This window comes from Solanum dulcamara, chromosome 12, assembly GCF_947179165.1.
Source record: "Solanum dulcamara chromosome 12, daSolDulc1.2, whole genome shotgun sequence".
Taxonomy (NCBI): domain Eukaryota; kingdom Viridiplantae; phylum Streptophyta; class Magnoliopsida; order Solanales; family Solanaceae; genus Solanum; species Solanum dulcamara.
The window spans coordinates 9,970,523-9,996,531 of record NC_077248.1 but is presented as its reverse complement, the minus strand read 5'-3'; the positions used below and the strand labels follow the sequence as shown (position 1 = coordinate 9,996,531).

Here is a 26,009-nt window from a genome sequence, read left to right as displayed (position 1 = left end):
TTAACATAAAAATATATCTTTCTTTTTTTAACATTTTGAATATTTGCTTTGGATCAAAATTTTTAATTATGAATTGGATTTCGAATTTTATTTATAAAATTTATGGATTTCGAATTTTATTTATAAAATCTATGGATTTTGAATTGAATATCAGATTTAGAACTAATAATTTTTGAATATCTGAAATTTGAAATTTCTATATTTTATATTTTCAAATGTCCAATAGATTAGTATTGTACAATTCTATCCATTATAATATGAAGTACAATACCTTCTAAATCAAATATATTAAATGGTTTTCTTATTTTTCATGTCACCCATTAGTAAGTGGAAGGAATTATCTCAATCCTTATTAACAATAGAAAGTTATATATTGAATTAAGGTTGTTAATGGTTAGAATCTGCCTTAAAGTCAGAATCGAAAATAAAAAATAACCAAATCAAAATTTTTATATTCAATTCAATTCAATCCAAACTTATTTAGATTTGACTTTAACAATAACTTCTTCCATCCGAAAATCAAAACTCAAACCAAAATTTTCATATTCAAAATCACCCAAACAGTTAAATTCTCCCATATAACTAATTCAAGTAGCTACCAAACCATCCCTGTTAGTTGATCCGTCGTTTACACGACTCCCGTGACTATATCACATATACCAAACTATTATAATACTTTAATACAATATTTTTTAAAAAAATGAACTTGGAAAATTGAAAAATTGTACTATTAGGGTAGTGAAGTAAACAATAATTATGTTTAAGAGCCCTTGTTTAAGCAAAGCCCAACCAAAAGCAAATGTAGTGATATTTGACAGTGACAGTGTGTGCTATAGAAGTGGAGGCTCCTCATTTAAGCAAAGCAAATGCAAATGCCCATAGCCCACCAAAAAACTTCTTGTGTTGTTTCTTTGTCTGCTTTTGTAGCCTCATTGCCATCATTATTCTCATTATATCACCTTCCTTTGCTTCATAACACTTAATAGGTTTGCATTTAATCATTGTCCACCTTCACTCTTCTAATCAAGATTCTCCCTTTTTAAAATTTTTTTAATTAAAAAAATTAACCCCATTTCTTGATTTCTTGTCTTTTTTTCATTTTTACCCCCATTTCAGAAGCAGACATGGTTAGAGTTGAAAACTTATGGATAGACCTGTGTCACACCAGGACAAAAAAAGGGAGGTTTCTCTGGAATTTCAGCCACAGCTCAAGCATTTTATTGCACTAGACCCTTGTGCAAGTTCCAAGAAAGAAAACCATTTTTCTGTATTGAAGTTTAAGGTTTCAAAGTCCATCAAGAATCTGTATCAAAAAGCTAAAGTGTCAAATGGGTTTGGAAGTAAAAGGTTTGAATTTGATGGCATTGTGATCACCAACTCTGTTTATTGTGCTTCTTCTCCTGGTTTTCTTGATGATAAAATGGAGGTTTTGTCTGATAAGAGTGATGGGGCAGAAGGGTTAATGGAGGGTTATGGGGAAAATGCTGGAAAAATTGAGTCTTTGGTGTGTTTGAATGAAAAGATTGGCAGAGAAAGCAGTTCAAGTTCTGGTTTTTTGGTGTCAGAGGAAACTGTGAATGAAGAACATAGTGGGTCTGAGGATTCTTGTTCTCCATCTTCAATTGCTTGGCATATTCAGGAGGATGAGGTGCAGCATTGTGCAAATTCTGATGTTTCTGAAGAAGTAGAGAAACCCTTTGTAGATAAAAGAAAGTTGGAGAAACAAGGGTCTTGTTTGTCTGGTAAGATTTTATATGTTCTTTGTGCATATTTTATATGTTTAGATAGTAGAGCGTTGTTTCTCTTATCCTTCCATACTATTGATGGTAGTATTACTGTTGTAGTTTTCTTGTCCTTTGTTTCTTGTATTGGATTATCTTATTATTCTGTTGTGATTACTATTCACTTCCGTTAAAAAATTTTCCGTACTGCTTTGGATTTTTTTTTTCTTGAACCGAGACAGTCTCTCAGGTAGGAGTAAGGTCCGCGTATAATGTATCCTCACTAGACCTCAATTTGTGTGGGATTACACTAGATGTGTTGTTGTATAAAGTCTGGCCATTAAAATTCTGTATTGTGGTTGAACTTGTTGCGATTCTGTAGAGATTGAAATGATGAAGGAAAGATTCTCAAAATTGCTGCTGGGAGAAGACATGTCTGGTTGTGGAAATGGGGTTTGCATAGCACTAGCAATTTCTAATGCTATCACTAATCTATGTGGTAAGTTATTTTGTTGTGTATTGGATTATGTTTCAATGTTTGGATTCAGTTTGTAGAGAGTTGTGATTTTTCAGTTTACTAAGTATACATTCTTTTCCTTTATTCCACCCTCTTTTTTCCATTAGCTACTCTTTTCGGGCAAATTTGGAGATTAGAACCTTTACCTCCAGAGAAAAAGTTAATGTGGCGGAGAGAAATGGAATGGCTTCTCTGCGTTAGTGATCACATTGTAGAACTCATACCCTCTTGGCAGACATTTCCTGATGGCAGCAAGCTTGAGGTAAATGTGGTTTCTTTGGTGTTGTTCCTGTAATTCAAGCTATCTACCACTATAGAAAATTCTGTTATCAAACATTTATCATATGCTCAAAACTCTGAAAAACTCTTGCCTTTTTCCATGTGATTTGGAAACAATCAGTTTATTGATCTAAGATAGGAAAAACAAATTGAATGTACACGTGTGTTAACTTATTCATTCTTCTATTTTAGGTTATGACTTCTAGGCCACGGTCAGACCTTTACGTCAATCTTCCAGCACTCCGTAAACTGGACAATATGCTCCTTGTAAGATGCCATTCCTTGCTTCTTGGGCATTCAGCCTTTATTGTTCAATGCTGAGTGCTATAGTCTAAAGTGTTTGCCTCTTTCACAGGAGATATTAGACAGTTTCCGAAGCACAGAGTTCTGGTATGTTGACCAAGGAATCTTAGCCCCTGAATCCGATGGGTCATCCTCATTCAGAAATCCTCTTCCTCGTCAAGAGGAGAAATGGTGGCTTCCAGTTCCTAGAGTTCCCCCTGGTGGGCTCAGAGAAAATGCAAGAAGGCAGTTGCAGCACAGACGTGATAGCACAAACCAAATCCTGAAAGCTGCAATGGCGATTAACAGCAACAGCTTAGCAGAAATGGAGGTGCCTGAATCATATTTGGAAGGCCTTCCTAAGGTACAGAGCTCCCCTGGAGACACTAACTTGTGTTTTATACTAAAATAAACCTGGAGGTTACTCATTTTGTAGGTGTCCTATTTTTAATCTTGCAGAACGGAAAAGCTAGCTTAGGTGATCTCATTCACCGATATATCACTTCGGACCAATTTTCACCTGAATGTTTGCTCGACTGCCTTGATTTATCTTCTGAGCATCAAGCATTTGAGATAGCAAACAGAGTCGAGGCTTCAATTTATGTGTGGCGCAGAAGAGCTCACTCTAAACCTTTTGGTACTACACACAGGTCCAATTCAAAATCCTCATGGGAAATGGTTAAGGATTTGATGGTTGATGGTGATAAGAGGGAGCTACTTGCTGATAGAGCTGAAAGCCTTTTGCTTTGCTTAAAGCAAAGGTTTCCTGGTCTTCCACAGACAACCTTAGACATGAGCAAAATTCAATATAACAAGGTTTGATGTGAAATCCCACTAATAAGTTTTCGTTTCTTCTCTAAGAAAAAATAACCTTTTCTCTCATGAGTCATGACCAATCATGATTATTGAATTAGCACTACCGGAATATATTGCTTTGTCCGTCAGCATTTGTAATCTATTGTTTCTTGTTGCTCCTTAGGATGTGGGCAAATCTATTTTGGAGAGCTACTCGAGAGTTCTTGAAAGCCTGGCATTCAATATTATTGCACGGATTGATGACCTTCTTTATGCGGATGATTTGAATAAGCATTCTGATCAATTTGTGCCAATCTCCAAAGTCGGTATCATTGCTCATAAGAGCATGGGGACTCCTCTCTCAGTACCTGTCAATGGCACTCCATACAAAACAGCTTTTACCACCCCAAGCTTTTCTCCTTCCCAACATATTAGTCCTGCAAAGGGAGAAAGATCAAAAATCTTTGAAGGCAGCAAGCTTTCTAATCGAGGCTTTGGTGTGAAAAAGGTTCTAACTGATTATTTGAGCATCGATTCAAAAGGGAAGGATGATTTCAAACGATCGGATTCATTTTCAAGCACATCTCAAGATGTTTCAGGAACCTCATCAACACGTTCTTCAGAATGTTCAAGAGAAGTTGTCAGCCCATTGACACACGACTCACCTGCAAAAGAATAACAACTCCTGTATATCTGGATTCTCAAGAAGCTCTTTTGATGTACTTGAGTGTGTAATGGGTGTTTTAGCATATACTATTTCATTTCATCAAGTATCTTTATGGTTATAAACTTGATATCCTCTGTTCCTTTAGCCAAGTCTGATCGTAATGTTACATTTGGATTGTACAGAAGACTGTTGTATGGTACTCTTATACCATGTATAATTATCAGCCAGTTTTGATTTTTTTCCTAGTAATAAGACAAGTACTAAAGATTGTACGGAGTATATTATACCGAGAGTTTGTATGAAAAATAAATAAATCTGAATCTGTTAAGGTTAACATTGGTCAAACTAGATCTGCAATTTGTTGATGTCAAAAGGATTTTTATGAGAACAAGAAAAAAAGAAGTGCCACAAAAAAGCTTAATAGGGGCATTCCGAGAATTGAACTCGGGACCTCTCGCACCCTAAGCGAGAATCATACCACTAGACCAAATGCCCTGTTTGGTGGCTCAATCTAACCTCTAACATTATATTAATGTTGCAATAGAAACTGATTCGCGGAATACAGTAACAACATATGTGGTATAGTCATATAAAGTGGATTAGATTGTACACAGATCTTATCACTACGAGAAGTTGTTTCAAATAGATCTCTACTTAAGAAAAAATAATTAAAAACAAGGAAAGTGAAAGCATACTACGGTAACTACAACAAAATAATACGATAATCAAAGTATAAGAAACTAACAAAAAAAAAACTTATTCATATAATATGATAGAAAATTAATTCAAGTGAAACCCAGACTGTACCAAACATTTTGCATAAAATAGAATGTGACTGTTACATTCGTGAGTTTTCCAATAACATTGCTCTTTCATTAACAACTTATAAAATTCATACTGAGAGATCAAAATTCAAAATACTACTTAATTAAAGATACTTGACGATTTAATTATATAATATTCACGTTTAGAGTTCTTAAACGTTAGTACCTTGTCTTAAAGATAGAATAGCTTTTTGACTCTTTACAATAAAAAAATGTGTAGGTTTATTTTGAAATTACGCTCATTGTACGCTAAAAAGTTCTCATTTGCTTAAATTAATGAAAGTTTCACAAAATTCCAAAGTTGATGATGACAAAATTGACTTTTTCTTTCCTTGATTTTTTCGATTTTCTTAACTTTGTCCTAGGAAAGATATGTATAATGAATCTTTGCTATTTGTCTCCATCTCTTTATTCCTTTTCTTTCTTTCTACCCTTTATTCTATTTTTAATTGTGAAAGACTAGCTTTATAAAGGCAATATCATAAAATCATGCATAAAAAGTAGTCAGAACAAACATACTTAATGCCCTTTTATTTGTTTAATATAAGATCGAAACAGGTAATTTGAATGGTACCAAGTACCAATACTTTATAAGCAGACAGTACACATTCGATAAACTTCATTAATATAGTTCAAATTCTATATTTATTATTAAAAAAAAATATCTTACAAATTATAAATACATACACCAACGATTCAAAAGGATAGAATCTAGATACTTTTGCAGAAGTATTAGACTAGAATAAAGAATGAGATAAGATAGTATATATCTTATATATGGACATAGGATTTCTCCATGAATTAGTTAATTTTCTGCGACCTAACTCTCATCATTCACAACATCTATTGCTTAGAAGTAGAAGCATTTGTCCATTTTGATCAACATAACTTGCTTGTGTCTATTGTTACCTATGAGTCCGGCCCCAAAATAAAAAAGTAATTAGAAGCAAAAGGTAAATTTCAAATCTAAGATCCATCCAAGTTTATAGGCAAATAAATTTTCTGCACTAGTATTACTGAGAATTCATATTAATTAATTGTGTGTGTTAAATTATATGTATAATGTATTTCAGTGTGCGATGAAACATTAATGTGCATGATTGTGGTCGGTAATCATGGTTACCAAAGGAAATTCATAATTTAAACTTAAATAGATTAAATTAAGGTTCTGAATTTACTGAAATTATTTCTATATAAACTATAATATTTATAATATCTTTTAGATATTTTCTCATATGCATGATTCAACTCCATAAACAAAAAATCTCGGGTTCAATTGAATTTGTATTCAACATGCTTTTCACCTCTCAGAAAAAGACATTAGGTAATAATTCAAAGCTGAAATACTATATTTATAAGTTGGATTATATGTAGAACTATTAAAATATAATCTTACTGGTACAATGAAGTCGTTGTAGTATAGTGGTAAGTATTCCTGCCTGTCACGCGGGTGACCCGGGTTCGATCCCCGGCAACGGCGTATTCTTTTTTAAAAATCAACTAAAATAGAAAAGTGAAAAATAATAATACAGAAAATATTGTTAATGGGTAGGGCATTTGGTCTATTGTTTATATAAACATCACTCTTTTGTTTCGAAGAATGTACCAAGTTTTGGTTCATATTTTCGAAGAATGTACAAGTTTTGGTTCCATATGAATAAAAGTGTGGTCGAAGAAGTTCAAGATCCCAATATTTTTTTTGATTTTATTCTGCATACATCTTATTCTCTTCAGAGGCCTTAGTGAATATGTTGTTCTTGTTTTTGTTTGTTTAAGAAATGCAAAATCAGAAATGAGTAATGGTATCTTTACAAGTTTTTACCAAAAGGGGGTTGTAGTAAAGCAGTAGATATGTACTATAATACAATAAAATCATGCAGCTGGTGTACTAGGCTTATTATGTTTTCTTCTAGTTACTCTAATGTAACAGACTATTGCCACTAAGAATGTCGTAGCTAAGCCCCCAAGAAAAACTCCACCTCCACAAATTGACTTGTCAATTGAATGATGATGCTTCTTCACAATCTGAATATCCTGTTCTTGAGCAATCCCATTGTGTTCATCAAAGGAACCAACCTCATTACCCTTCTTTTCTTTTTCTTCATCTGCTCTCAAACCTGGTGCTGGTGCAGCAGCATTAGAAGACTTAACTAAGTCATGCTTGTGCTTTCCAAGTTTTCGAAACGAAGGCCACGGGCTAGAAGCAGAGGAATTTGCAACATTTGTGGTAGTATTAGCCATGGTTAAATATACAAGAGCATTTGTCAAGATCAAACAAAGAAGAAATTTTTTAGCCATTCTGATCAATTTCTTGATAACTTAAAGATGCTTTTTTTTTAAGTCTTGAGGCAATGCATTGTTATAGGACAGAGCCTTTGCAACCTTTATATATAGAAGTGGAAGATCTAACATGGAAAGTTCCCTTTGTGTTTGATGAATAATTTAGTGTTTGTTTGTTATGAAATTGTCTGCCTCACATGACTTTTAGGCCATGAACAATTTTATTTTAATTTGGGAAAAGGATCTGATATACCCTCAACTTTGTTATTTAGAGTTGATATATCTGTCGTTATAAAAGTAACTTATATATACTCCTAATTTGAATTTATTATTTTGATGATCAAATTTATTTATTTTCACTCATTTTCTTGTAAAATTTATTATAGATGCCCCAAGTTTTCTTTTTACAAATACAAAAACTTAACTAAAATATAGCCACGAAAATAGTTTTAAATTACAATAGCTGCAAAAATAGTTTGAAATTACAATATAGCCGCTTTTCCATTTACATTTCTTTTTTTTTCATTTCTTATATCTTTACGTCAAAAAACAAAAGAGAAAAATGAACTAAGAACAAGAAACTCAAATAGTTAATCAAAGAAGTCAAAAAATAATTCAAGTGTGATAAAGATATATATATCCCTACATGATTTTTTTTTAAAATAAGAAAATAAATTTAAAACTATTTTTCACTTCCGTTAGATGGAAAGGGCCGGTATATGTGTGCTATTTTTGTAACGCGGGAATATATGCAAGCCACTTTTATAAAGATAGAGATATATGAAAGTCATTTTTATAACGAGGAATATATTAATTATAAATAATAAAATTAAAAGATATATCAAACCTTTTTTCCTTTTAATTTTATGGTCTTTTTGAGAGAAATCTTCATTCTCACATGTAAAAGATGTGAAAAGATTGTTCTTTTATTTATTTTATAAGTGATCAAGAAATTTTACTTTCTCGACAAAAATAAAATTATATTTTTATTCATATTTTATAATTGGTCAAGAAATTAATCTTACTTCCTTCGTATGGCGAAATCAATCAAGATGCACGTGTGGAACCTATAGAATATTTGCATTTCATTTTTGACTTAATTGTAAGGGAACATGATATTTAAACTATGTATTTTCTAGAATTATGGCAGTTCAGAAATTTGAGCCCCCACCGACTTACAGCTGTGGTAGCAGCTAAAAAGAATTTTTAATTCTATTGGAGAATGGACACTAATCAATGTAGCAATACAATGAGAAACTCAATTCTAAAATAAGTGAAAGATACTTACCATATGCATCAATCCCTTTTATCCAGTCAAAAAAAAAAATCCCTTTTATCCAACACATGTAAATTTACAAGTCTTTAGAATGGAAAATGCCAGAATTATAGATGAGTTTATCAAAACAAACTCTTTTATGTAACTTCATAGGTACATAAAACATTCATTTATGCAATTTTGGTAAATAATATAAATTTGCAGTCCAACAAATAAAGAGTTGTCAAAATAAAACTACACAACCAAGAAATAAGAAAATAAAGGGGCGCACGGGTGCACTAAGTTCCAACATTGTGCAAAGGTTCTGGAAAGGGCAAACAGTATTGTGTTTACTTTAGGCAGTTTTACTTTGGATCTTTTGCATTTTTTTTTATGACTTGAACTCATGATCATTCAATCCTTACGAGGAGCTTAGTGTCATGGCCCGTCACTTGACCATGAAGAAGGGGGGAAAATCTAGAGTCTTGGAGAGGTTAATAGAAGGCTCTAGAATGTCCAAGAGATAGAACTTGCTCGCATCAGTATTAACACTAACTAAATAAATGCAAGATATATGTCTAATACATGAACTTTTGGCACTTGACCACAATTAATGATAATGTAACGTTTATAAAACCAGAGAATTTGTGAGATGAACTATGCCAGAAAAATTGGAATCCAAATATTAATATCAGTTTCTTTATTGATCGATCGGAACAGAAATGATCTGTGATCTGGATCAGTTGAGTTAGTTTAGCATTTTGAAGTTACATGCTGATAGATCCGGCAAAGAACACAAAACTCATTTAGTCAAACAACCAAATATTCAGAAAATCCAGAACTCTTAGAGGTCGTTTGGTTCAAATGTAGGTTATCTTGTGATTTTAACCTATTTAATCCATCCAATGAAACGGCCCTTTAGATAACTCAAACCACTCTTCAACCTAGGGGACAAGATCAAATGACTCTAGTTTTGGAGAATCCTTAAATTGTTTTGAAATAAAACAAATTAATTACCAGTTTAAGGGTTGGTAGTCATCTGGTGTTTACTTGCTCAATCCTGAGGGAAAGTACTCACTCACACATAGTTACAATACACTATTGGGGCAACATGCTAGACTGAGTGTTTTAACTTAATCTGGACTAAATTTGCTCAGCCTAAACACAGGTTCATATTATGGCTAGCTATACAAGATAGATTACTAACCAAACAGAGACCCAAGAGATTAAATAGAAGAAAACACTTGTTGCTAGTGTGACAAATCAGTGGAGGAGACACATAGCCATCTGTTTTCTACTTGTGAATGGATAGTGAGAGTCCAAACTGAAATGCAACACTGGTCTACAACACTTATTCATGTTGGAACTGTCAATGGTATCCTGAATAGACTCATCAGGAGGCATTGGCAACAATTTCACAAGGGATTTGTAGATAGACTTGAGATAGTTAAACGGTCTAAAAAGGGAAATAAGTATAGCTGGTTGTTGGAGAGATTTTGTATAACTAGAGCTCTATAAGATGCTCAACTCTCTTAGTACTCTTAGAAGGTGATTAAGAGATTGAGTGCTCTTTAGGTGTATTTGTTTTTCCTCTTGTTAATTGTAATTTACATTGGTTACCCAAAAAAAAAATAGTAATAAAACTTCATAGAGTTTGAAGCACGTAAACAAAAATTTAGAAATCACCTCTCCCCAGAACGAGCAAATTTTCGACCAAATGCTGTAAGGTGGTGCTTGCTCAACGTGATATTTTTCTAAAACCACTACACCCTAAAAATACATATATATAGTACACATGATACATGAAAAACTCGAGCTAAACTGTGATATAAAACTTGATTTTAACTTGCCAAACACAATAGGTTGTCTTAACATACTCATGAGAGAGGAAACAAAAAAAGAAAAGAAATAACTGCTTTCAGTCAAAGCCTCAACATTGAATCCACTTTAGAAATCATGAGGCCCCTCATGCTGAAAAGGCTTAAATTTCAAATAAGAAGCTTCTCAATAGCATCCTGCATCACCAAAAAAAGGAAATCCATTTCAGTATTAAACTAAAGGAACAAGGATCTAAGTAAAATTTTCGATACAATAAAAAAAAATTGCTTCAGGATAATATTTATTACCTTCAGTTGCTGTATTTGTGATTTCAACTGGCTTCCCTCATTGCTTGTTACAGAACAAGAAATCACAGGCCGGGTAACACCACATGCTCGACCAAGAGCTTGCTTTGAAGGAACAAAAACATAGGGGACATTCTGAAATTCAGGGGGTAACAAGGGTAAGAAAACGTTGGCAATTAACAGTAATTCTTCAATTAGAGAACAAAAACTGACAGTCGTCTCAAGGCAACTCTATTTGTCGAAAGTGCAAATTAGCCCAAAAAAACTAGGAGGAATTGCAGTGTAGTGGTAGAGTAGGCATAGTCCAAAAGCAGAGCAAAGTAGGGAAGGCTAATTTAAAATGCACACGGTGTTAATTAATGTTAATCAATTGAAGACTACATGCTAGAGTACTAAGAAAAACATATCACCGCCAAAAGAACCAAGAAAATCAGGACAGAAAATAAAAGGAGCATACATAAGCAAAGTTTTCAAAATTATTGCCCTTCACATTGACCTAATTGCATACTAAAGCCTTAGTTAATCTTGGGTGTATTATATTTAAATGTGGCAGACAAAACAACTGTGTTCTGGAATTTACTCAAATGATATAATTAATTTTGGTTAGTCCATGTAATTCATTTTCCCATTTAATCTAACCATATGTGAATTAGCTCTGTCATTGAAAGAAGAAAACAGTTGTAAACTATTCATTGTTTTACGTCGCAAAAAATTGTATCTCATATAATAGCTTGGGATAAAGTTTATCCGAAGACTGGAAATAAATTCAGTCTCACCTAGAGTATATCATGATTTAAAAAGTACTTGAATGAACAAATACAAACTCTTCAGTAATAGATATACATCAAGTCCAACAGTGAGTTACTTGAGACAGAAATAGTTTCCTTTTACTCTATCTGTAGGTGTTTCTTGAAAATGTTAAACATGGATTATTGGATGATAGAAGGGGAGGCAACAGAAAGATTTTGTAAATTCAAAGTATATGCTAAACAATGTTGGAAAGTTAAGAAGCTGTTATGTATGCTTTCCATATCTTTCATCTATTTTGATATTCTGAGAGGGGAATTCAGGAACAGATGGAATCCACTTTCTCCAGCAAAGTACTTTTGATTCTTTAGGGAGCACAGTTGGGTTGGTGGACGGTATGAAGCATTTTATTGCTAAATAAAAAGCACATACCTACCTGATAAACAAGACCGCCAGAGGATGAGGCACTGGCTCCAGCAAACCTCTACAACTCTTTGTCATGTACTAAAGAGTTAATCTTTTCAAACCACAAATTTTACTATTAAAGTTATAAGCCTCTAAATGCTATATCACAAACTAAGGCGGAAAACATTCCGAGAAATCATAAAAACTAAACATCACACCTAAAGAACAACTGCACTTCAATCAAGTCATCAAGCTATACTAAGCAAACAACCCAATCTCCTTCTTTTCTTAATAAAAACAATTCTTTTTGAGAAGCTATCAGAGCAATTTTACACATGATTTCAACAGTCTGAACGCAGTAATTCTAAACCAGCCAAAAAAGACTGAAACGACAAAGGGGAAAAAAAATACACCTTATCTTCAGCAAGGAGTGGGAGGTGAAGAAGGATTTCAAGGGGCTCTGTATCAGCTGCCATGACAACAAATTCTGCAATTCCTCTGTTTAGTGTTTTAGTAGCTGAAACAAAACAAAACCCAGTTCTTAATTACATCAATAAGTAAAATTATACACCCAAAAAGACATAAAAATTGAATCTTTTTTCAAAATAGTAAACCTTCATTAGCACCCTTCTTAAGCTGCTTATAGTTGGCAGCTTGTTGAACCAAGTCCATTATCGTTGTAGTTAGCTGCGAATCTGCAAGTGGATATGCTTTCGGGTTCACAGTTTCTGTAGTCTACAATTCAAACATTTTCACAAAAAAAATAAAACAAGAAAAAAAGCATTATCTTTTTGTGAATAAAACATAAATAACCAAGCAAAATGAAAGTCAAGAACACATATTAAAGAGAGATAAAGTTAGAGAGAGGGAGAAAGTACCATGGTGGCAGAGAGTTGATAATGTGGGAGGGAGCTGCAATTAGGGTTTATGGAAGCTTTAACAGAGAGAAGCTAAGGTTTTAAGGGAACGAAGAGGGGGCTATTTCAAGAATTGGGTTTTATTTGGTGGCACTTTTGATACTTTAATTATTAATAATTTTAACTTTTAGTCCTTAATGATGGTTCACTGCACATATTTAACCTTCAAGTAATGAAGACGTGTTTTTTGTCCATTTCACTTATTAGGGAAAATAATATTTATACCTAAAAAAGAAAAGTATTTATTTTTATATGTCTCATTACTTTCATATATATTTTTATTTTAAAATGACATAAATTTATTTTAAAATTCTCATATGATGTCAGCGTCTACCCTCTATGCTATGTATAGTGTATCAATATACTGATGGGAGTATCTCAGAGGATTAAACTCAGTCTTATATGATACTAATATATGGTATCAATATACTGATGGAGTATAACAAAGAATATTTACTAATTTAGAGTTTAGCAAATGAGATTGTAATTTTAATAATTTTCTCTTAATTGTTTTATTTTTATTTCTTAAAAAAAAGCACAATCCTATATGATATTGATAGAATATCAATATACCGATGGAGCATCACTGAAAATTAAACTCATTCATATATGATATCGATATGGTATCAATATACTGATGAAGTATCACAGAGGATTATTTTATAGCAGTGATACTGACGTCAGCATCACATCATGCGCTCAATTAAAAGGAAGAAAGTGGAGTAAGAAGGTAAATAGTTTGAATCATGAATCTATTAAAGATGAATAGTTTAGGTTGGATCCAATTTAGGTAAATACTTCCACAATTGGGTCTACTTTGTGTAATTTTTTAAAAATATTATTCATTTTTCAATGTTTAGATAATTTGTATTTAATGAGGGTGATTGTAAAATTACCCATATCATTTACTGCTTCTTAATCTCTTTGTCAAATCAACAGTGAATAACTATTGTTTGTTAGAGGAGTACTAAATACAACAGTTAGTTTATTGTCTCAACTTACCCACAAATGGAATTAGGATTGTCAACCAATTTTTTATATAATTTTTAAATATTTTAAATTATTAATTATTGTGTTTTATAATACTTTTATATAAATTTCAAATAATATAGGTTTTGCCAATTTATGTGAACACTGTGAAATTTCGAGAGTCGAGCAAATTTTTTAAAGATATTTTTTAAAATATTTTATTTTGTTAATCATTGTAATTTATAGTACTACTTTTTAAAAAATTTTATAATACTACTTTTTCATAATTTTATATAACGTACGAAACAGGAAAGTAAGACAAATAAATTGAAGCGGAGAAAATACTAAATATAAATAGAGGAAATTGAAGTAGGAGGAGAAAACGGACAATTCTCCAACTGATCCTAAGCAGCATAATAAATGTTACTATATTTTTCTTAATTTATGTGGCTATTTGATTTAAAAATATTTTAGATTGTTAATTATTGTGATTTGGAGTATTTTTTTTATGTAATTTTAATATAATATATGTTATTTCATTTGTCTCAACTTATGTGACACGTGTAAAATTTTGAGACTCAATCAAATTTTTAATATCTTTTTTAAAAAAATATTTTAAGTTATTTAATTATTATAATTTATAGTATTATTTTTTTTGTAATTTAAATATATAGCATACTAAAAATAAAAGTAAGACAAATAAGTTGAAACAAAATTACTAAATATAAATAGTAAAAATGATTGGATAGTTTATCATTAAATCAAAAAATAAAACATTTAAAATATACATATAAACACACATTCCACAAATATGAGATGAAATAATTAAATTATCGAAGAATATTACACTAATGACCCTAAGCAGATAGCTTGACCCGGAATTAGGAAGACATTTAGAGTTATTTGGATTGACTTATTTTAAGTAACTTATAAGTTGAAAACTACTTATAATTTTTTTTAAAAAAATAGGTGCAATCTAACTTTTTTTTGACTTATAAGTTGTTTTCAATATATAATTTGCTAAAAATAAATCTATTCAAACAAATTCAATTATTTATTGTGGCTTATTTTAAGCATAAAATGACTTTAAGTTGGTCATCAAACACTCAAACAAGCTGAAAATAGCTTATAAGTAACTTATAAGTCAATGCTGTTTGAATTGACTTAAAAGTTGGTCAAACTTACTTTTAAGTCATTTTTAGCTTTTGAGATTATTTCACAAAATTAAACATAACTTAAAATAAATTTAAAATGACTTTAAAAAGGTTTAAATCAAGAATATGACTCTCCTTATCCAAACGGACTCATAAAGATGCAAAAATAAGTTGTGTGAATTGAAAAAAGAAGGACTGCACCAGCCGGGAATCGAACCCGGGTCTGTACCGTGGCAGGGTACTATTCTACCACTAGACCACTGGTGCTTTGTGATAACCTGCAATTATATATATTAATCTTAGCTTCTAGAAATTTTGGTACCTATTGATTTAACAATTCCTAATTTCCTTCATTTTTCATTTCCATTTCGTATGTTTTTTGTTTTTGTGGCATATAAGTTGCTCAATGGGGGCAACCTCTGGCTGTGGAATGTGCGGCCATGGTTCTCTCCTATGAGGATAAAATGGGCCAAAGGAAATTCCTTCTCGCATTATTTGCTTTAAATATAATTTTCACTTAAAACAAAATTACGTATCTCAAATTTCACAATAAAACATGGTCAAACGGCACATAGTTTACATATAATAACGCTTGTTTTGGGTTTTTCTTAGCTGTGGTGTATGTGTGTTCACTTATCATGTCGTGTAAATGCTGGCTTTATCATTTCAAGATATAATGAAAGAATTTTGCAGTGTGTTTGCAACTTGTAATTATTCTCCTTGTTGATTTTTTTTGCTCTTTGATGAGCCTAGTGTCCCTACTAAGAATAATAGTATAGATTATTTGGAAAAAAAAAGACCTTGTGCTAATCTGTAGCTAGATTACAAGGAGATATGATCAAGGCGCGCGATGGAAGTTTTTCTTTCATATACAGAAATATATTAAATTTATATATATATTCAAGGGTACAAGCTATTATAATGAATCATTAGTCATGTGCCAAAGTAACTTTACAACGATTAATGGAGGTGCAAAAAATAGTCCTGGAGCATGTTGTAAGAATGAAATGTCTTATTTATGAGGATCAAGTGTTTTACCATTATTGTCAATAGTTATAATTGATACGAAGGACATAATCAAAGGCGAATTCAGAATTTTAAGAAGATAGAAGCACCATAATTTTATAGATAAGATCTAAAATTATTGGAAAAGGGTTTGATATATCCCTCAACTTGTCATATAGAGTTGATATATCTCTTATTACGAAAGTAACTTATATATACTCCCACTATTACATATATGTATCACATAGACTCTTTTCCTCTAACTTAAGTGCAAAGCATAATATTAATAAAAATAATCCATGTAGGAATATATTTGGTCTTTCTCACATGTTTTTTTCTCAGACATTTTTTATTCAATGGCTAATTTGAATTTATTATTTTTCCAACTAATTTTATTGTAAAAAAATTACTATAAATGCCCCAACATTTTTATAGATACAAAAAATAAATTACATTATAGCTGGAAAAAATATTCAAACTACAATATAGCCGAAAAAATTATTTTAAATATTTTTCTTACTTTTTTCTCTTTTTCAATTCACACTTTTTTTTTAATTTCTCTTAATTTTACAATAAAGAATGAAAGCAAAAAAATGAAATAAGAACAAGAAACTCAAATAACGATAATTAAATAAGTCAAAAATAATTTATGTGAAAAAGATATAATATACCCCTACATGATTTTTTATAATTAAAAATTTTCATGAGAGCCCATTGGCCATTTTTTACAAAAATAAAAATTAATGGGTGAATTGTGATGTTGGCTAGCTCTTACCTTTTTTTATACAAGAATAAAAATTAATGGGCAAACTATGTTGTTGGCTATGTTTGAACTAGAGACCATGATATTGAAAACAAGCCCTTAAACTAATGAATCATCTCATCAATTTGAGCATGGATTCCTTTCGCTAATATTGAATATATTTTTTAAGAATTATACAAAGTAATATATCAAATTTAGTCGGTTGATCATAGGTTCCCATGACCCAAAATTTGCACATAAATTCACCCCTAGGCATAACTATATTCTTTAATTAACTTTGCTAAGTAAGCATCATGTTCGATCTAGACTACCTTATCCCCTCATAAGTTTTGTCATAGATAGAATGTTGGCGTTACCCAAAACTTATCATTTAATTTTATCCCTTGTAGAGTTGGATTGCAATCAACAGTTTTGAAAAATCATTCACTATGTTCTATTTAAGTTAAAGGTCTGGAAATCTAATTTAACAAACAGTCAATTGGACCAAATTATTAGCTGATCTGTATAAACTCAAATTTTGGTCCTACTCTACTTCCAAGAATGTGCAAAGTAAGGCAGGCGATAGGTCTAGCTAATTGCCATGATGGGATTATCCTTAAACATTGACAGCAAATGGGACACAAGATATTAACAAATAGAAATCTCAATTATCAAAGAAAGTAGGAATTGAGCAATTAAAAGTCATGAAAGCCAAAGTTAGAAATGGTTAAAAGGAAAAGGTATCATTTTCTTCACATGGCAGTCCAATATACAATAAAAGCATTAAGGTACCTTCTCATCTTTACTCCATTAAATAGAGTCCATTCCTTTTACTTCAGATCCTTTCTTTTTGGCCAAACATTGCACTACATAACCACATGCTGCATTCCATGCTCTCCTCTCTAGTGTTCTTACAATTGCATAAAGCAAAATTCCCCTTTGTTTTACTAACTAACCTCCCCTCCTCCCCACACACTATATTGAACATTAACTTAACTTTTATGCTTTGCTACACCTCAGTGACTTCAATACATATCGTCATTAGATGCCAAAGAATTTTAGAGAACATCAATTACGCACTAAAAGTACCTCCTTTTCTTGAGACACTAAAAGTAAGATGCCGTTGAGTCCCAATCAATGGTGGGATGAGGGACTCGATCTGGTGATCTTGAGAACTTTTACCTCGTGAGCTAGTTTTTGAATTTAAATTAAACTTATCTCAATTTTTTGATTTACCCAATATTGAACTTTCATATTATATTATCCACAATCCAGTTGACATATTGATAGGTCCGTGCGGAATCTTAGGTCCCACATCCATGATGAAATGAGGGACTAGGCCTCCTTATTAGATGCATAGTCACAAAAAACAAAAGACTAATTATATCAACAATTTCTTAAACTTGCTAGTAAATTTTTATTAGCCAATCGAATTTTGATCTATTTCTTTTATTTTAGTTTTCATCAGGTGTGCGATACCCATATTGAATTCCGACTAAATTCGAATTCGTGCCGGCAAGTCCCACATTAACGGATAAACACTACCTAACAAAGGCGACTTTGTATTCAGGGAAACTCGAGCCCGAAACATCTGGTTGAAGATGAATGAGTATTTACCTCTCCACCACAATCCTTGTTGATAATTTCGATCTATTTTAATTGAGCAAATGAACACATGATAAAATATTTTTATTAGACACTTCCGACTCAAAATTTAGAAAAACTTTTATGTATATTTTCAAGAGCGAGTTAATCGCTTAACTATATCACCTTTCTTAATTATATGCACTAGTCCAAATAAGCTAGAAAACCTCAAACTTATTTCAATCTAATACATATAACTAAAATAGATGACACGTGATTAACTTATTTACATTATAGTGAAAATACACAAAAATAAATTAAATAATCAATTTTTAATATATAATATGTTCAAGTGTTTAATGAAAACTACTTTTTGACATATATTCTGTTTTTCATTGAGTCTGTAATTCATGGAATCCTCATCAGCGTTCGCACTTCACAGCATACGATATCATTTTGTCCGTTACACATAATTTTTTATATTTCTTCTTTCTTCTTCTTGTCCTTTTTTCTCATGGAACTCTGTATTTAGACATTGACAACAACACACTTTCAACTCCAATTCACTCTGCCTAATGACGATTTTGAACCTTCTGTTCCTCTTCTTATTCTTCCTTATCCACTTCTTCACCATTCCCTCACGTGCCGACCTCCCTGGCACGTGGGAACTCCTCGTCCCCGACGCCGGAATTGCTTCCATGCACACCGCCGTCACCCATTACAACACCGTCGTCCTACTCGACCGCACCGACATCGGTCCTTCCCGGAAAAGACTCCCTCCTCACCATTGCCGTAACGATCCTAATGATCCCATTTTGAAAAAAGATTGCTATGCTCACTCTGTTCTTCTTGATTTGGAAACAAACTCAATTCGACCTCTTATGATCCTCACCGACACTTGGTGTTCCTCCGGCCAATTTCTCCCTGACGGTACGCTTCTTCATACAGGCGGTGACCTTGATGGCTTCCGTAAATTTCGAAAATTCACTCCTTGTGAATCTTCTAGCTCTGTTTGTGATTGGGAAGAACTTGAAGATGTTCAGCTTTCAGAAGGTAGATGGTATTCGACTAATCAAATACTACCCAACGGCGAAATCATAATTGTCGGCGGCCGTGCTGCTAGTAGTGTCGAGTTTTTTCCGCCGAGAAAAGGAGCTATTGAGTTCCCCTTTTTAACTCAAGCTGCAGATAAACAATACGATAATCTTTATCCTTATGTTCACTTGCTACCCAATGGACATCTCTTCATTTTCGCTAACAATAAAGCCGTCATGTATGATTTTACAGCAAATACAGTAGTAAAAGATTACCCAACACTCGATGGTGGCCCAAGAAATTACCCATCAGCAGGATCATCAGCTATGTTGGCGCTTACAGAGGATTATTCCTCTGCCACCATTGTTATTTGTGGTGGAGCTCAATTTGGGGCTTATTTTCAGAGGAGTACGGATACCCCTGCACATGGGAGTTGCGGTAGAATTGAAGCAACCGGAGAAAACCCAGTTTGGGAAATGGAAGATATGCCCTTTGCGAGAATCATGGGTGATATGGTGATGCTTCCAACTGGAGAAATTCTCATCATTAATGGAGCTCAAGCTGGAACTCAAGGTTTCGAAATGGCATCAAATCCATGTTTAAACCCTGTTTTATACAGACCAAACGAACCCTTAGGACTTCGATTCATGACTTTAAATCCCGGTACAGTACCAAGAATGTATCATTCCACAGCTAATTTACTGCCGGATGGTCGAATCTTGATCGCCGGTAGTAACCCACATTTTTTTTACAAGTTTGCCGCCGAATTTCCGACGGAATTAAGGATCGAAGCATTTTCTCCGGAGTATTTATCAGCTGATAGAGCAAATCTCCGACCAGTTCTGGTGGAATCACCGGAAAAGCTCAAGTACGGTGAGGATTTTGGGGTGGCGGTGACGGTGGAGCTGCCGGTTGTTGGGGTTATTGAGGTGAATTTAGCGAGTGCTCCATTTTCAACCCATTCGTTCTCACAAGGGCAAAGGCTTGTGAAATTGAAAGTTACGAGCGCGATTCCCGATGATGCCGGAAAATATAGGATCGGATGTACAGCACCGCCGGACGGGAAGGTGGCGCCGCCTGGGTATTACATGGCATTTGCTGTAAACCAAGGAGTGCCAAGTGTTGCCCGATGGGTCCAGCTAGTTGTGGTTTGAAACTTTTTTGCATTTATAATTTTTATTATTTGATTTATGTTTAATTTTATTTAGTTTTTATACAAAAATATTTTAGGCTCTTTAAAGTCTGAAGGAGACCGCAGAGTCTATTATTTTATCCCTTCAAATAATAAAGTTGGAAAGATAATGTAAAGGATGTTGTAAAATAATATTTGGCTGTGCATTTAGTTTTTTCCCTTACCAACTAACGTTTTTTCTATTTTTTTTTTACCTAATGACATTATCATTTAATGACCATTTTTGTCATTCTATTATTGTAGCTCTCAGCCCGTTTGAATTGGCTTTAAGTTGGTCAAAACCAACTTAAAGCCCCTTTTTAGTTTTTGGACGTGTTTGACTAATGCTGACTTTAAGCCATAAAGTTCTTAAAGTCAGTCAAAAATGAAAAGTTAGGATTCCTAACTTTTTTTTTTCCAAAATGCTTAAAGTTATTTTCTTTGACCATGGAAATTACTTTTATATCCCTTATATTTTAACTAAATTCTCAAACTATCTTTTTTTATTCTTTTAACCCTAAAATTCACATCATAAGCACTTTTATCTAAACACTCAACTGCTTATTTATAAAAATAACTTTCAGCATTTCAAAGTTCTAAAAACACTTCATACATAAAAATTACTTTTTTTAAGTTCATCCAAACGGGCTCAATATTCGGTTATAAATAGTCTTATGTGTTGTGTAATTAGTACACAGATTGCAACTCTTCCTTTTTCTTTGTCTTTCATCTTGCTTTGTTAATTTAATTGATTTTATAATACGTTATCAGCATGAGACTCCGTTATCTTAAACTATTTAAAACAGGAAAAGGGTAAAAAAATTATTTTTCTAAGATGTCTAATCTTTCTAAACTTAAATTTATTGTCTTGGATATATCAGGCAAAGACAACTCCTCATGGGCTCTAGATGTTGAAATACATTTGGATTCAATGGGTCTAATAGACACCATCAAAGATGATAACCAGGCATCTAGCCAGAATCGTGCCAAAGCTATGAATTTTCTCCGCTACTATCTTGACGAGGGGTTAAAAATACAATATCTCACAATTAAATACCCCCTTAAACTGTGAAAAAATTTGAAAGAAAGATATGACCACTTGAAGTTGGTCATTCTTCCACATGCACGTCATGATTAGTTCAATTTGAGGTTAGTAAACTTTAAAAGTATAACTAAATATAATTATTTCATTTATAGAATTATATCACAGTTAAATTTATGCAAAAAAGAGGTAACTGAACATGACTAGCTTGGAAAAACATACTCTACATTCTCTCCCGCGAATTTGCTCCTGCAACAGCAATATCGCGGAATGGGTTTTAAAAAATATTCTAAATTACTATCACATCTTCTTATTGCTGAACAACACAACGACTTATTAATGAAAAATCATGAAAGTCGATCCATTGGTTCTATGTCACTCCCTGAAGTGAACCAGATAAATTATAACCAATGAGAAAAAGGTTGTGGCTCCAGTCGTAGCTGTGGTCGTAAAAGAAATTATAATAATGATGGTCGCTTTGCACCAAAGATGTCACGACCCGAATCCAGGTGTGATGGTACTCATCTCAACCCACCGAGATAAGTCAGCCTAAAACTCAACAAAAAGTAAATGCGGAAGTAATTGAGATAAAGCAAAGTTTAACTTAGTCAAAAACAAATAAATAATCTCAAAATCCCTCAAGACTGGTTGTCACGTATACAAGCCACTACTAAATTACCGAAGTACGAAAGAAAATACAGTCACAATGTCTTTGTCTCTAGAGTAGGACTAAAACATAATAAAAGAGTAAGAGGTGTCCGCTAAATGGATGTAACAGCTACATCAACATTCGAGATGATAGCCTCGGACGTGGTAGAGAACACTAAGAGATCAAGAAGGTTTGGGCTCACAACCTACACAAGTGTAAAAGCAAGGGGTGAGTACCAAACAACACGGTACTCAACAAGTGGATAACTAAAACTAAGCAAAGCTCAATAAATACAAGTACTCCTATCCTCCCAACCGAACCTCCTTAACTACAACCTGCATAAAATCAGTCCAACTCTCCACTTGTACAATAATAACAGTAATACAGTCCACGAATACTCATCAATAGTCTCATCAATGAATCATATCAAGTCAAGTTCAGCATATACAGAACAATAAAGGGGTAAACACGAATTCACAAATATCAACAAAATGCGATGAAATGCAATGAGAAGATGCATGTCTGTCCTATCGGTACACATCCGCTGAATTACAGTTCGGAATCCATAGGAGACATTTCTGTCCATATAACCTGTCACGGAGCGTGTGGCCCGTCCCCTCAATATATATATCCTGCCACGGAGCGTGTGGCCCGACCCCTTTGTTTCATAATACCTGCCACGGAGCATGTGGCCCGACCCCTTTTGTTTTATAATACCTGCCACGGAGCGTATGGCCCGACCCCTTTGTTTCATATTACCTGCCACAGAGCGTGTGGCCCGACCCCTTTTATTTCGTATCATTTTCAGTCTCACATAATATGTCAGAACCAATGCAATCAATTCATGTTCATATAATTCACGATAATAACATGACAACAATAATAATATTGTCTATCTCATATCAACATAGTCATTTCACATGTCCAAAATAAACCCATAATCACAACATATCAATTCCACCAATACATGTCATTAGATCACCATTTTATACCCCTCATCTCCATTTTTAAGGTCAATCATATAGTCAATAACCCAATCCAGTTCTTATTACTCCCTAGTATATATGACACGAAAATACAAGCATCTATAAGCTTAAACTGAGGTTTAGAAATTCACTTGCCTTAATTAATCAAGCAATTACACCGGTACTTGAGCCTTCCCTTTTCGTTGGGTCTCCAAATCAATGTAATCTAGTCAAATAAATAATCACAATAAGATTTCGAATCTAACAATACCTATATTATTATATGTCTAGCCTAGATCCAAAACCTATCCAAATCTATAATCAAGTTCTTAATCTTGACGTCAAATAACATGTCAACTCTCATATTTCCAAATTTTAAGCCTAGAGTTAGGTTCTAATTTCCCTAATATCATAAATTTAATATAATTCATAAAATATAATATACCTAATATTTAATTATCTATTTTAATATATCAAAATTCAGGAACTAACTCATTCTATGTCATTGAAGTCAAATCTGAAATTTTCTTTTCGATTATGTTCACTCATGATAAAATAAACTCACATGTCAAATTTCAGCTAAAACGGATCGTTATTCGACCCAAGTCAAGATTTTATATGAAGAACCCTAGGGTCATATTTTCTTATTTCAACATTGTTTCTCCACCACTATACCCTAAAAATATGTTCATAATCACATGAAAATTTAATGGAAAGGATGAGAATAATTACCTTGACGCTTTAGAATGAAAATCCCTATTTTTCTCTTCTCCTTTATTTTTCTTTTCTTTCTTCCTCCGTAGTTTTTTTCTCTCCAGTTTTTTTTTTGTTTGCGTCGCTGCTCTCTCTTTCTGTTTTTGTTACATCTGATGGCATTAGGCCATCAGATTTTATATATATATTATTTCATTTTATTTTTTCTTTTCCAAACTAATTATGTATTAAAATTTACAAACCCTACTAACCTATTTTAATAAATATAAGAAAAGTGGTATATGGTATTAAATAAATTAACACTTTAGCCCATCAATTAAATTAATTCCCTAAAATTATCCCTCAACTAATTAAGCAAAGTTACCGAATAGTCCAAATAACCCATTAAAATTTTATGGGAAGGGTCTCATATGGAAGGAGGAGGACTCATTCTCAAAATGACCTAATGGGTCATTACAAAAGAATAACCAGCAATATAAAAAGAAGGGTGAAAAATACGAAACTATGCAAAAGAAAAATTCAGAAAGTGTATGTCATAGATGTGGAGGAATGGGCATTGGTCACGTACATGTCAATCCTCAAAGTGTTTGGTTCAGCTCTATCAAGCATCCTTGAAAAAGGGTGAGAATAATCTAGAGACAAATTTTATTTTGGAAGATAATATTGAGCCTATGTATCTGGATGTAGTTGATTTCTTTGAAATCCCTGAAGGAAAAATGATTATTGACGAGCCCGCTATAATCTAGACAATTTTTCTTTTCCATTTATTTATGCTAGTTTGTATTTTTATATTTTTCTAATCCTTTAAATAAATAAAGTTTTTATAATAGCCTTGTTTAATAATAATATTTACTTTGTTTATATCTTCTTTTTGAAGAAAATTTGGATATGCCTCAAATTTTGTTTGGATCAATAATCAATCATGAAGATATTTGTATAATTGATAGTGGAACAACTCATGACATATTCAAAGATAAGAAATACTTTTCTTACTTGCTTAAAAAGAAAGCAAATGTTACAATAATTTTTGGTAATTCTAAATTGATTGAAGGCTCCGTAAGAGCTACTATATTACCGCCTAAGAAAACAAAACTTGTTATAGAAGATGTATTATTCTCTTTTAATCCACAAGAAACTTGTTAAGTTTCAACGATATCCACCGAAATGAATATTATTTTGAGACACTAAATAAAATAAATATTGAATATCTTGGTATAATCAAAAGTGTCTCAAGCCACAAATATGTTTTGAAAAAATTACCAACCTTGTCTTCTGATCTATATTATAAAGAAATTAGTACAATTGAAGCATATTCGATCGTAAACCAGAAGTTTACTGATTTAAATACCTTTATGATATGGCATGACCAAATTGATCATCCTGAATCAATAATAATGAGATGAATTTTTGAAAATTTAATTGGACATCTATTAAAGAACCTGAAGATTATTACAAATGATGAATTTTTATGTGCTGTTTATTATCAAGGCAAATTAATTACCAGACATCATCACTGAATGTTGCATCGAATACCTTAGCTTTTTAGAACGTATACATGAAGATATATGTGGACATATTCATCCACCTAGTGGGTTGTTTAGATATTTTATGATCCTAATAGATGCATCTTCAAGATGGTCTCATGTGTGCCTCTTATCATCTCGCAATCTGACATTTGCGAAGTTATTGACACAAATGATAAGATTAAGGGCGTAATTTTCAAATTATCCTATTATAGCTATTTGCCTTGATAATGGTGAAGAATTTACATCTCAAGCTTTTGATGATTACTGCTTATCAATTGGAATAAGAATTGAATATCATGTTGCTTATGTTCACACTCAAAATGGCCTTTCAGTGTCATTTATTAAGTGCCTACAATTATAGCAAGACCACTACTTATGAAAATAAAATTGCCCACTACTGTTTGGGGCGGGCCATGCTATCTTACATGCGGCTGCACTTGTTCATCTCAAACCGACTAATTATAATAAATACTCTCCGTCACAATTAGTATTTGGTCATGAGCCAAATATAGCTCATCTACGAATTTTTAGTTGTGCGGTTTACGCGTCTTTAGCACTATCACAACGCACTAAGATCGACTCTCAACGAAGGTTAGGTATATATGTTGGGTTTGACTCACCCTCCTTATTTCGCTATCTTA

General features: G+C 32.7%; 3 protein-coding genes and 3 non-coding genes across 6 annotated transcripts; 3 read left to right on the top strand and 3 right to left on the bottom strand.

Annotated features, from left to right (window-relative positions):
• Positions 1–865: 865 nt before the first annotated feature.
• Positions 866–4,499, top strand: LOC129877160 (rop guanine nucleotide exchange factor 7-like). The gene is made up of 8 exons (XM_055952646.1): positions 866–986; positions 1,117–1,742; positions 2,104–2,220; positions 2,346–2,500; positions 2,710–2,784; positions 2,873–3,163; positions 3,259–3,615; positions 3,779–4,499. The coding sequence occupies exons 2-8, from the start codon at positions 1,145–1,147 to the stop codon at positions 4,271–4,273; spliced, it is 2,088 nt and encodes a 695-aa protein (XP_055808621.1). The 5' UTR covers positions 866–986; positions 1,117–1,144; the 3' UTR covers positions 4,274–4,499.
• A 185-nt stretch (positions 4,500–4,684) lies between these two features.
• Positions 4,685–4,756, bottom strand: TRNAP-AGG (transfer RNA proline (anticodon AGG)). Its single transcript has one exon. It is a non-coding gene; the product is annotated as a tRNA-Pro (tRNA).
• A 1,737-nt stretch (positions 4,757–6,493) lies between these two features.
• On the top strand, positions 6,494–6,565 carry TRNAD-GUC (transfer RNA aspartic acid (anticodon GUC)). Its single transcript has one exon. It is a non-coding gene; the product is annotated as a tRNA-Asp (tRNA).
• Positions 6,566–10,437: 3,872 nt separating this feature from the next.
• LOC129877804 (uncharacterized) lies at positions 10,438–12,923 on the bottom strand. The gene is made up of 5 exons (XM_055953338.1): positions 12,774–12,923; positions 12,510–12,630; positions 12,309–12,412; positions 10,747–10,878; positions 10,438–10,635 (listed from the first exon to the last, which is right to left on the bottom strand). Exons 1-5 carry the CDS (start codon positions 12,774–12,776, stop codon positions 10,609–10,611), a joined length of 387 nt encoding a protein of 128 aa, XP_055809313.1. The 5' UTR covers positions 12,777–12,923; the 3' UTR covers positions 10,438–10,608.
• A 2,208-nt stretch (positions 12,924–15,131) lies between these two features.
• On the bottom strand, positions 15,132–15,202 carry TRNAG-GCC (transfer RNA glycine (anticodon GCC)). The gene has a single exon. It is a non-coding gene; the product is annotated as a tRNA-Gly (tRNA).
• Positions 15,203–18,664: 3,462 nt separating this feature from the next.
• Positions 18,665–20,649, top strand: LOC129877425 (aldehyde oxidase GLOX). Its single transcript, XM_055952922.1, has one exon. The coding sequence runs from the start codon at positions 18,842–18,844 to the stop codon at positions 20,453–20,455; it is 1,614 nt and encodes a 537-aa protein (XP_055808897.1). The 5' UTR covers positions 18,665–18,841; the 3' UTR covers positions 20,456–20,649.
• The last annotated feature ends 5,360 nt before the right edge of the window (positions 20,650–26,009 follow it).

Bases quoted from the DNA above. Each gene is read 5' to 3' on its own strand.
- LOC129877160 (XM_055952646.1), top strand. From the start codon at position 1,145: ATGGATAGACCTGTGTCACACCAGGACAAAAAAAGGGAGGTTTCTCTG. The intron at 1,743-2,103 runs GTAAGATTTTAT...GCGATTCTGTAG, and splicing joins ACAAGGGTCTTGTTTGTCTG to AGATTGAAATGATGAAGGAA. The intron at 2,785-2,872 runs GTAAGATGCCAT...CCTCTTTCACAG, and splicing joins AACTGGACAATATGCTCCTT to GAGATATTAGACAGTTTCCG.
- LOC129877804 (XM_055953338.1), bottom strand. The intron at 12,413-12,509 runs GTTTACTATTTT...GTTTTGTTTCAG, and splicing joins TAAGAAGGGTGCTAATGAAG to CTACTAAAACACTAAACAGA. The intron at 10,879-12,308 runs GTGTATTTTTTT...CCTGAATTTCAG, and splicing joins CACTCCTTGCTGAAGATAAG to AATGTCCCCTATGTTTTTGT.
- LOC129877425 (XM_055952922.1), top strand. From the start codon at position 18,842: ATGACGATTTTGAACCTTCTGTTCCTCTTCTTATTCTTCCTTATCCAC.